Here is a 13,273-nt window from a genome sequence, read left to right on the forward strand (position 1 = left end):
AGTTCGGCTTTTGATGTTTGTAACAACCTTATATTTCTCATAACAACAGGAAACATTTAACAAAAACTAAATAAATTATTCAAAGATAATATTCTTATTATTAAAAACGAGCCGCAAGTGCTTCTAATGAGTATTAATCATTTCCTCTGAGACGGCGCTTACATGTGTGTATGTATAGTAGATGCCGGGGATTTCAATAAAAATGCCGATATAGAGTTTTGTACTTACTTTTCGAATGCAACGCGCCAATGTCCAGAAAGTGTAACTTCTGAGCGGCCGCAACTCGTCGGACGTGCTGTACATAATTGGTTTTCGACTTGCATTTGAGTTATGTCAGCTTAAATTGTTAAATGCTTTGTAACTTTGTTTGTGGTTGTATTTTGTCTCGTTCCTTCGTTCTCGTAAGTCTCGTTTTTTTTATTTCTCTATTCTGGCAAAACCAGACGCAGTTCGAAGTCGAGGGTTCCCCCACTCAAAAAAGGTGAAAAAATTAGAGATAATTTGTACCAGATTCTGTTATTTTCTGTGAAATCAATTTTAATGTCTTTTATACATGTAACGCTAACAAGTAAAAAGTAACAGGAGTTAGTTTTGGTCTAAGCAAGTACTCTGGTCCAGCCACCAAGAGGTCTTGCAGAATAATTCGGTATAATAAATGTTGTTAGGTATATTATCTAACTCCATGTCAGGAATGTTGTTTGTATTTTATATTATAATTGATCAATTTATATTACTTACTGGTTGGCCGGCGCTATAGTAGTTTTATATTAATTATTCGTGTCTTACATAATTGATAAAATATTTGATGGCGACTTCAGTCCAATTGTCCTGAATTTGATTTTAACTTTACACGTTTTTCGCAAAATTACTACTTCACAATTTATTCCTTTGTTATATTCTTTAAAAAAACGTATCTTAAGGCAACATTAGGTAGTGTTTAGACACTGTTCCCCATTTTTCGCTCGATTTTGAAGAAGTCACATGTTGAATTAACCGCCACGCTTTTGGGGAGTATAGGAGAGCAATAAAAGAGGATTTCCCTAAATTCCTAGTGATATAATAATGGGAAATATAGTATTTTTCGTTGCGTACGCAAACTAAATTGAAAAATATATCTTTTAATTTATTGTAATATCAATTACATAATAAATTATAACAGGAAACCGACTCTTTGGATGTTTAAAAGTCTATTAAGTCCCATCGTCGTTTCGGACACTCTGCCAAGTAACGTATTTTGACGTCATCGCGAGCGCGTTCACGGTTCAATCTCGACTGCCGTCATTTTGTCAATCGATGACAACAATCTTGTTTATTTTTAACACTTATACTCTTCTTTCTTGTTAGAATTGTGTAAAAAGTTGTCTTGTAAACGTCTAAATTCAATCATTAGTAGTATTGCTTGTGGCAGTGAATATCTAAGTACAAATTGGATATCTTATGCATATAATTTTGTTTATATTTTTGGCAAATTTAAACACTGCTTGTCTGATAATTGATCCACAATTATATTTACAAGTAACTATAATTTTAGTTTTATAATGTTTACAATTAGCAACTTTTTATTCTAACGTTTTATGTAATGATTGATTGTTCTAGTCGACAATTAACGTAATTTCTTTAGACATTTCTCCCTTTTTTACATTTTGTATGTCAATTGCCACGTCTGCTGAGTCGACTCCATACTGTTCTAAGAAACTCTTCTAAACATAGACCACTAGAGCACTTGTTGATTCATCAAACTGATATCGCATACATAGATACTTATGTTTAAGTCTTTACGGCATATCTTCTGAAAGACGATTTGTGAAATATAATGTTATATTTGTTACACAACGTTTCAAAGCAATTTTTAACCAATTTTTAAAAAATATAGTTATCAGTTTAAACTGAGTTTGTGTATGTAATTGGATAATATTTAGTGTGATTGAAGCACGTGTTGTTAATTTCGCATTAATACATTCAAACGTATAACAAATTTTTGGAAAATGAAAGTCACAACTCACAACGAAATGAAAAATTTTGATTCAGACTCGTATTTATAAACCGCTCTCAACTCTGAATTGATCTTGAGATACCGTTTTCGTTCACACGTTATGTGTCATGTCATGTCATAAGCTATGAATGAAAATGGACACTTATTTTATTTCAACGTCTCCCTTATAATATCCCCCGAATAGATTCGATCAGGTATTGTCACAATAAACAAGTGCACTACCACATAGCGTGTAGTACATGTTACTCGTAATATAGCGCCGGTTAAATGCCATTGCGTCTGATGATAATATATTTATTAAACGTAATGGCCACCGGCGTAATCAATTCAAAATGGTCGCCCGCTTTTGAGGTTCCTAGGGATGCAGGCATGCAGTGTGCTATATAACAACACTAGCTAAGCTTTGAATAAAACATAGTACTTATGTGCATTAACGTGACCACTCCTCCTGGGTCGGCTCGCCTCTGTGACGTCGGTCTGTCATCTCGGATGTTTAATTAATATAGTGACGTATTTTAAACATAATTTACAGCCACGCACACTCGCGTAGCTATTATTTTTTAATGCGCAACTGATAAAAAGATTGAATCGATTTGACTTTTGGCTTTGAATAGGTCAAATGTCGTTGGAATGGCGACTGACAAGTTTGTGTAGCGTAGCGTGCGCAGGAGTCGATCTAAAATGTGTTTTCACATTAGCTTCCAATCAAGCAACGCCAGTCCCAGCTATGATAAGTGACAGAAATGTCCAAAATGAATGTGTAGTCGGCGTGGGCACGGGGCACGGGGCACGGGGCTGGGCGCGCGTCCGCCCGGCGCCGAGCGCGGCGCCACCGATGTTATAATTCGGTCGGGCTATTTCTGTCGATTCACTCGCGTATGTGTTTTTTTTCTTCATTTTACTTCAAAACTCGCTTGTTCTACAATGAATGCTTATCGTTTGTTGGTCTATTTAGTTTTTACACTGGGATTTTTAGAATTTTATGTCGGTATAAATGATAATGTCTTGTTAATTGAGAACGCCTTGACATTCAAAACGCGTCATAGGTTTGTGGTTACGTTTTTTTTGCTGTCTTAACTAATTTCCGGTGGTTTTGAGTTCAAACATTGTTTCTATAACATAAATACTATGTTAATCTGTGTATCTCAAAATATTTTAGACGCACAGAAGTTGTAAAAGGCTACTGGATAGCTCAATGAGTGACTTCTTGACTAGATACTGATCTTTCAACTCACACCAATTGCCAATAATAATATTTCTTGTGTTTTAAAATTTAGTTGGATCAATCAATTGACAATATTTTCTAACAATATTGGATGTCCTTGGAGGGATCCTGTGACATAGAATGAAGTTCTAAAGATTTATAGCGTATTTAAGAATATTTATCGCTTGTTTATTATTTGTCTACGACGTTGCCTGCGACACGTAGACGTTTTGTGGTTGGATCGTTTCGAAAATGTTTAAATGGCGCCGTTCAAAATATTATCTTTAGTCTATGACATATACATATTTATTTTTATTTTTTTTTATTTTCTTTTTTTTTTAATAAATGCTGATGTTTGAATATGGTCCGTAGAAATTTATCTCATTCGTGTTTTTTTTTAATTTACTACATCGATTGTAAGAAAATGTATTGTTATATCGTAGTAGTTATCAATTATTATCAATTAAAATTTATAATAATTTATAATCGTATATAATGTTCATATCGAAAATTGGACTTTATTCCGTTGTAATAGAAGCTGGCTTGCAGAAAGTGAATTCTGTTAAGTTAATTTAAACTTTAAACCTATTGAAATAAGATTTTAATTTCTATGACAATTTCCAGTGATACATATCGAAATTTGAACTGCAACACTTACATAATCTGAGTCCATATGTTTATTATTTTAATAGAAAAGTAACTTTAAGTGTATTGTTTTAGGGTATAGTTTTCTTAAATTGGTGACTGACGTAATATTTGAAAGAATATTCAGTCACGCCACTCAGTACTAACTACTGTGTTTATAATTCACATTTGTCATTTGTGAGTACGAAATGGAATAATAAGGAGATTGTTTTTTTCTTTTAATAATTTTTCTTCTTTTTTTTTTATAGAATAAACAGAAATTAGTGACGATATTTGACTTTTTTCTTTAATAATTTCGCTAACATTAGATTACCCTCTTATATGCAAGCAATCCTCAAACAAAAAGTAAAAGAAAGTAAAATAATATCTTGGTCATATATCACAACATTAGTTCTTTTATTATTTTATCTAATCAGTACTAGGGAGCAGGGTCACGTGGTCCGTACCCATAGCTGTATTTTTCTAAACTATTAGTTATATTTGTTTACTAGCTTTTATCGGTTTACCCGCGTGGGTAAATGGCACAGCACAGAGGGTTACATAAAAACGATTAACGAGATGAACGTAGCGTAAAGCCTTTCTCGATAAAAGGATAAATATCGAATCAGCCAGTTCCTGAGATTAACGCATTCAACCAAACAAACTTTTTCGCATTATAAGATTAGAATAGAAGTATAAACTCTGTTTCTACTAATTAATGAAGAAGAAATGGCTTAGAACTAGACAATTATCTCTAACCCTCTCTTGAGATCGGTTTAGCGGTTTATAAATACGGTCTAAGTACGTATGTAGGTCCAACTAAACACATTGTTGTCGATCATTATCCAGGCGTTGGAATTTCATTCTGAGTCAGAAGATATTTTCGACGTTGCGGTTTGTCAAAGGCCGCAAGATGGACAGCCGAAAGAATGCGCTTGTCAATGTTATTTAAACATTATATTATCTTTATTCAAGACGATTAGCGTAATTTTATCTGTGGATAGTGCTGTTACTTATGTGTATCAGTACAGGTACATCACTTTCCACACATTCGAGAAACATTATTAAATGAACGGTCAAACTCCGCCGCGTTAATGAACAAAAATATACTTTACTTATAAATTAAGAAAAAAACAAAAATTACATAAATCTTAATAAAAAAATAGTGTCCGTTTTTTTCTTACGGAACCCTATAAATAACTACTAACTAGTCGTTGCCGTTTTTTCTCAGGTGACTTTGTTATCCATAGACTCGACAATATCCATATATGACTAACTAGTACTACTAGTTAGTATTTTGGATTGGTTTATTGTTTATTCCTTTATCTTTTTGATTGTAGTACTACATTGATTTTAGTAGTAAGATTGATTTTTTCCGAAAATGATTTAATTGTAACGTGTAGAGCAAAGTAGAGAACGGAGCGGAGCGCGGGATTAAGCTTGAACCTGTATTTTTAAGAACAAATCTTAATAATATTTATTACATTTATTGCCTTATTATTCAATGCATGTGCATTCGCTGTTTAGATATTTGTCAAGCATTCGCCGTTAAAAAGTTCTCAGAAACACCATATAAAACGCTATTGTCTTTGGATATATTTGTATTCGTTTACTGTCGAAATATTACCTGCACACCACACGTCCCGCGTCCGCCGCCGCCGGCGCCGACTCGCAAATGGTACTCATTTATAGTTCGGGCACAGCATAGCACAGCACAGCACACATGTAAAATTAACATTTAACACATAAAAAACTAAATTAAATTGTTATTTAGTTTTCTATATTCACGTTTTATAGTGTTTTACTGAGTACTACTTGGAGTAATATTTAAATGTTGTAAATATAATCGTGAATCACCTTAGGACTAGACAGTCCAAATAGACACAATATGATTTTTAACTTTTTTAGGGCGCTCTTTTCTTTCGACTTGAAGCGAAGTCATTCTCTTGGAAGATTCAAACTCAGAACCAATCTCAAGATATGTAATATTACTTAAAGTCAAAAAATTGTGGTATATTACTTAATTCTGGTTCTCTGTTTACCGATTGAGGCCATCGTAGCACAGAAACACTGCGTGTAACTTTAGTTACGCCTCGATTGTAGGTTCTATATCCTTTTCTGGGAATTTGAATTCCGCCACATAATTCACAACGCCCCTAAAAAAATACGTAGAGGGGAACACTAGGTTCCATATGCTTTCTCCTTTATTTATAGGGATTTAGCGAGAGGCTGTAGTAAAGCGTTCTCTGCTCTCTGCTAAATATGAATACCAGAATAACAAAAAATACATTTTAAAAAACAAAAAACATTTGTAATTTCTACTCGGGTCGGTTAAAACGTAGACTGGCGCCTAAAATTCGGGGACGACGGCAGCGCGTGCTGTTTGCAAATAGGATATGAGCTATTGTGTATTGAAATCGATTCATTTGAACGTGTGATACTTTTTTATGAATACACTTTTGTATTCTACCAATACATAAATACATGCATACATATATACATACATACATACACACATGCTTGTGATTTGTATTTGAAGTTAGTTTTGGTGTTGAAAGAAAGCGATGCATTTACATATTTTGTTAGCTTCATGCTGTACCTCGCACTCGGCAGGGGATAGGGACACTCCGTTCTCTACTTTCTGCCGAATTCTGGAGGCATTGCGTGTTGAGTGGCGGAACTCAACGCCGCGCTTTGCCTCGACACCAGAGCAAAGAAATGAAAATGTTAAATATTTCATTATCCCGAGTGAGAATCAAACCAACCACCTGTCACACTTACAGTCACATCTATGTGCTCTGCGTCATGACTACTGGCCTTAAGTAGGTATATTTTTTACTTATTTTGAGTTTAACTTGTTCTGTACGGATTTGAAGTAGGTACCAATCATCACATTAAATTGCAATTTACTATATTACAATATGTTCTTATAACTCCATCTTTTCACATTGGTCCTTTTTAAACGCATAGATAGTTTAATTAAAATTAAATTACATACATTTATATTTCTTGTCCGGTTATGGTTATTCCATTTTTATGTTTTAGACAAGCAAAAACCTGTTTAAAACAAAAATAGTGGCATAAAACGATATTTCTCGGAAATCATTTTATGATTTACTTAGAGACGTGTTTGCTTATTATGTGGAAAGATTCTTCACTCTTGATATAATTTATATATTTCTTTTTTATTATAGAAATATATATATATATTGCTATATTCTTAATATCTTTAGTTTTATTATTACCTTAAGCAGTTAGTAGAGTATTATTATCCAAGTACAAATTATTTTCACCATTTTCTGTCTAAATAGATGCGTTGAACGTAGAGACTAAAACCCATCTAACGTAAATGATTATTTCACGTTATTACATGAAATTAGGAGTATAAAATAAATTTCACAGTAATTTAAATCATACCTACCTACTTCCTCTACAGTATGTAATCATACATTCATCCAGACCCTGGACTCAGTCTGAAACAACTTTGATCATACACCACTCTATTATTTGTCCAAAACCGCAATTGCCTAAAAAAATACAAAATTGACATTTAGAGTTTCAACATCATGAGGTCAAAATATAGGTTGCATCCCACATAATTGTTTTACCTGCTGTGTTTGTTTAACGGCCATTTGTGGTCAGATTTCTGGGAAATTAATCCCAACTAACCAACAATCCTTTTGCTATAGAATAGTAGGCTATTTTTGATGGATTAGGAACTTTTCTTATAAATAATTTAATTTAATTATAGGAAATAGAGAAATAAAAAATAATAGGCTAGATATTTAGCATGAAAGTTCCTTGAATGCACTAATTTTGATATACAATAACAAAAAACTTTATCGAGATTAAAAAATCATAATTACTTTTATGTTATCTGATAAATCATAATTTAGAATATGACTTAACAAACTAATAAGGGTAATTTTGTTACAGAAACCCCTCCGCCTCCCTACAGTCGGATCGCAATGGACGACGTTAAACCTAAAGGTTAGTACTTGTTGTTATTTTACTTATTTACATAATAATAAATCATATATTTTTGTACTTTATTAGAAAAATATTTCATAATTTCCCACCACGGTATTAATATTTTTTTATTATTAATCCGTAGACTAATGTGTTTACAGATTAATAATAAAAAAAATTAGGCACAATAAATAATATTTTTAGCCATATGTCATGTCAAAACAAATAAATCTAAACTAAACGGAATATATAAATTAATGAAGTTTTAAAGGAAAAACAGTTGCCATTAGCAATTAATGATTTAAGACAATTTAAGCATTATTAAAGCAATAAGTTGTATTTATATTAAAGTATTTTAAACGTACAGTAACGTAGATGGCGTCGAAAAGCGCGGGAGATCGAGGAATCCGAGCGAGGGCCGGCGCCCGCCGCTTCCTGGAAATTAGGAATAATATAATAGAGACGGGATCGTATCGGCCGTTTTATGTGCAGGAAAATAAACTTATTTGGCTTATTTACTAGATTTACTTTGCAAGTAGTTTATAAAATTATTATTTATACCTTTGATATGTCATGTTAAATGTTAGCAATCATTAATTTAATAAATTCTTTAAAGCTTTTTACTTTGACAGATATTTTGATTGGTCAGATGAATTATTTCCTGGCTTACATTTATTTAGCTTTTAAATATATTTTTAACTGGTTTATTCTGATATTTAAATGTTAGTTAAATGTAAATAATTTATATGTCCACCTAAAATATCCCTCAAAGCTTACATATCAAATGAACTGACTTATTCCGAGATGTTACTTAATACCTTATCATAACGAACACGTCAAAACAATTAGAATAATAGGATGCAACAAAAAATATCACCACTAAAATTCTGAGCGATAAAGAATGTTTTTTTAGCAAACACACTTATCTTTAATTAAACAGCGGCAGAGTCGACCGACTGACGACGCGACGTGATAAATATGTAAAAGAATGTAGTCGATGAACATCCACAATGCTATATCTTAATCAATATTCCTGGTAATATCGAGAGATGCAAAGAATGCTGATGGCACACTATTGTTCTGAGACTCCAAACTGTATAGAATCGTACTGTATAAAGTCAATGACATATTGATTGTGTTATCTTAACGAAAAAATATATATAAAATGATAAAATAAGATATCATTTATCGAGTAAAGCACTGCTCTATCGGCGGCCGGTCGCGCGCATTCCACCGACGCCATCTTTAAACTACATTATTAATGCTTACGGCACGGCAAACATCACAGCGAGTTTTTTTTCTAAAATACTGAACCCCGGGACGGTGGCGTGTTTTAGCTAAGATTTTGTAAGTTAGTGCTTTCTTTTGTTATGCCTTATTAAATATGTATGTATATCTTTAAGCTATCTCTAAAATAATTTACTTAGAGTATAGGTATAGGATTTTAAAAAATCAATAAACAGAAATCTGAATATTTTGTGTAGAATACAATTTAACTGATACCAATCGTTAGTACCTATAACTTATTTTAAAAAAACACATTTTCAGTTGAAGATCAAACTCTGTTGACCTTTTAAAAGCTCATTATATTACCATTTACATCATATATCTGTAATGGAATTCTCTAACTTTCTAAGGGACCAATTCGAGTGCGGTTAAACTTTTTTACCAAAGTAGTTTTTCTGTTGGGACGCGAGGTAGCCCAGCGGGAGAGGAATATTTGTTTTTAATAAAGAGCTTCATAATATTTCTGTATTGACAGTGTCCGCTTGTAACGTCCATTTAGTTGACAATTAAGAGATCGACTCCGAAAATGCCGCTTGATGGCTTTCTAATGCATTTTATTGAACCACTAGGTAGATATAGATATATTGGCATGTCGTATAAAATTTTTAGTTTTGTTTATTTCCTTTTGGTATATTTTATATATTATAGGAATATTATAATTACGTTTATGAATTTCATACAAATATATTTATCTGTAGATATTGAGGATGTCGTGATGCAGTTGGAACGAGTGTCATTTTATATGCGATGGTTAGGAGAACTATTCCCACTCGGATTAAAATTATTTAAATTTCCCTGCGTTGCTAGAGTTGCACTACTTAACACGCAATGTATCAAAAGCTAAGGGGAAAGTGAGGTTTGGAATGTTCTTAACATTAGGTTCCTTTAGCCTACCCTGCCATATGCGGGAATACAGCGTAAACGCCATCTTACCCATAGTGCTTATTGTTTTCCATTTTCAAGATGTTTGAGACCCTAATTTCTGTCTTCTATTTTTGTAGCGTAACAAATTAAGAATCTTGTTTCACAAAAGCTGTTATGTCCGGACATGCCGAAGTGAATCTTTGTTGTTTATATTTTAGTATTAATGGCCCTATTCAAATTTTTCATCTGCAATAAATACTTTATTTTTTCTTAGATGTAGCTTTAATTTACGATTTATCTTTTGGTGTTGTTTTATTTATACATCAATTTGCTGATTCTAAATGAGATTTTCTATTTGGAATAAGTAAAAATCAAACTAAAGCTTAAAAAGCCCGACAAAAAATATTAAATATTGATAATATAACTCTATATAAAAATGCTAATTAAAATTATGATATATCCCGATACGTCACAGGAATTTCCGTTTTCCACAATCAATGTTAAGGGGGTGCAAAACTTGGTTGTATTACTTCGGGATTCCCTTCCAGCCTTCATCATAGGGTTTTCCGGTACTCCAGATACCACCCTAGTTGCCATTCAGTTTGTCTACGCAAACCCTTTTAATTAAAATTTGGGGCCACATAGCCTACCCCACATTGGCATTTTAGCAACAATACTAATTGATCCGGCGATATCTTAATGTTATTCGGTGCAGATAAAACTACCGTCGCTTTTAGCCTCTTGAATGGATGGGCACAATTTAGATACTCTTCTTTCTGATATACTTCGCCGGCATCGACATTCCGATTGGTTCTTTCTCACGTGCTTCCTCGAATCCATTCATTCCTTACAAGCGGTCCTAAATAGGTCCGAGTCAATAAATTTAAATGTCGATAGCGGAGTTTCGACCTTAGGCAGCATAGGTAGAGGTAGAGGCTTTTTGAATTTCCGCTAGTTAGTTGTTTTAAGTGACTCGCGGGTATCGGCCGAGTGTCGCGATAACGATGGTGTCCATTAACGTTATCGTCACGTTATCGAGGCGCCGGCGCCGCTCGCTGGCACGGATATAACTGGTCAGTGTTTGCTATTGCTCTCTCATTGGACGTCGGCTCCACCCTTTCGTGTTTGTACTTGCGGTCATATCTGTAAACGTATTTTAGTTGAGATGAATCCTACTTTTAATATTCGATTGGTCGTTGGTATTTTGTAGGTTTTGTGTTATGTTTAATGAAATATACCCCCCTGCTTAACCGTATGTACCAGGGTAAGCAGGGGGAACTTAGTATTAAGATACTCTGTTCTTCACGCACCGCCGAATATTAAGTGGGGCTACTCGAAGCCACGCCTTATTTCCTCGAATGAGAAAAACACCACAACCGCCTCGTTTACCATCACTGCGCTACAACGGCCTAAGTTTCTTTTAAGTTATACCAGCGTATAAAGCAAAAGCCAATACAATATAGGAAATCCATAAAATGGTGAATGTATCATAAATTACCAATAAAGTATCAGCGTGACGCGTAGAGACACGAACGTGTCATCATTTCGCTATTATAACGTACATCGAAACGCCATCAATCACGCAGTGACGCGTGACACACCTCTGATAAACCTGCCAAGGGCCGTGTCATTTACTTAAAGAAACCACTTGAAACTTTGTGCATTGTCTTTATGTCTTGTCAGATTCCCACACCAAGAAATAAAGTATTTTCATTTCCTAGCTCTGTAGTCTCAATATTGTTTCGAAAATTACGTCTGGAACTGAGTGTTTCAACAGTAGTAGAGAAAAACGTTCGATGGTTTCGTCATTTTCAGTAGTCAAATAAAAAAAAAACTAGTGTTTCTAAGTAAGTAGACAATGTAGAGCTAAGTGATTTGTCACTAACTTCCCTTTGCTGACTCCTAATGGACTTTAGATAATACCATGGGATAAATGCGGAAACCAATGCCATGTAAATATCGATTGGTGTGAACTAATCGATAGATTACAAATAAACTTTGTAGTGTTTTGACTTTTGATTTACAAATTTCCGTCGTCCACGGCCGTTCTGGTAATTAAAATTTTATTGTACATAATTGAATATGTATAATTTTTTCCATTTATTTCTATACAGGAATTGTAATATGTCAATATACTTTTATCTGTTGTAAATCTCTTCTCCTGCTGTGAATTTTTAGCATATTTATGTTATTATATAGAGGTAGATATATAATTTATTGAAGACTTCCTATATAAATTATAAAATAATAATATCTTAAACACCATATTTTTATCTGGTGGTGTGATCAGTTGTGCTTATGCGTGTTTTTTATATCGGCCATTTAAAAAATATAATAGTAATATATATATAACGTATAAATGTTATTATAGCTTCATGCTAGTATTCCTCATATAACAGGAAAGGCAAAGGGAACCTAATGTTAAAAAAAGACTCTTCGTTCGCCACTTACTGTCGAAATTTTCGAGACACTGTGTTTGAGTGACGGAACTCAACGCCAAGTCTACCTCTTTGCTCTTTTGCTCAACTTTTACATTACAGAGGCTGTGCGTCACTTGTACCCATTACTTCATGTCGCCAAATAATATCTCATGTTAACGTTTTAAAGTAAATTATTAATGGAATATTTCATTATTTATTTGTGTTGGTAACACAACGCGGCGGTTGTAAACATCGCATCGGTGAATGCGTTAGTGTGCAGCTTGGAGCTTGTTTATACATACTGTGAAACTATGAAACGATTCTAAATATTTTTACGTTTAAAAAGTATTAAAAATATTTTTCTAACCTTTTGTGGGTATTTGTAGTATTTTTAGGCTGTTTGTATCGTATTTTTGTCGTAAACAACGTGTCTCAAATTCATGCTTGAAATCGGAGAACGGAATGTCTGATCACTAGGTCCAGAGTATCCTTAGATGATTGTTATACGTAAAATCCTATCTTTACCGCCCAACATATTTAATATGGAATTGTATCCCGAATACAGCAGAGTTGAGAGTACCCGTCCCGCAACACCGAAGAGGCCGGTGTCATTGAGCGGGGAACTATTCGGCGGTGCGTGTGAACGCTCGCCTCTCTAATACTTAGGAATCCGATGTTTGATGGCTGGCCAGCTATGCTTATTACTTATAGCTAAATTAGACAGGCACGTCGCACTCGGAGATGTCTGTTAGCGTTTAATTATGATTAGATTAGTAAAAATTAAGTTCTTGAGAACAGTAGTTTATACTTTTCTACAGTGTTACAAGTGTTGGTCTAATTTATTATTTTATTTGTAGTAATAGTAGTTTTATAAGAAAACATTGATTTCTTTTAATTATTTGCTTCCTAATA

General features: G+C 33.6%; 1 protein-coding gene across 1 annotated transcript in view; it reads left to right on the top strand.

Annotated features, from left to right (window-relative positions):
* The window catches only part of Dad (Daughters against dpp), a 32,194-nt gene that overhangs the window by 6,290 nt on the left and 12,631 nt on the right, over positions 1-13,273 (top strand). The window contains exon 2 of the mRNA XM_085207833.1: positions 7,758-7,811. Within this exon, the coding sequence (XP_085063959.1) occupies positions 7,758-7,811 (54 nt within the window). The remainder of the gene's footprint in view (positions 1-7,757; positions 7,812-13,273) is intronic.

This window comes from Heliconius melpomene, chromosome 3, assembly GCF_056956725.1.
Source record: "Heliconius melpomene rosina isolate 202511_hmr_F chromosome 3, ASM5695672v1, whole genome shotgun sequence".
Lineage (NCBI taxonomy): Eukaryota > Metazoa > Arthropoda > Insecta > Lepidoptera > Nymphalidae > Heliconius > Heliconius melpomene.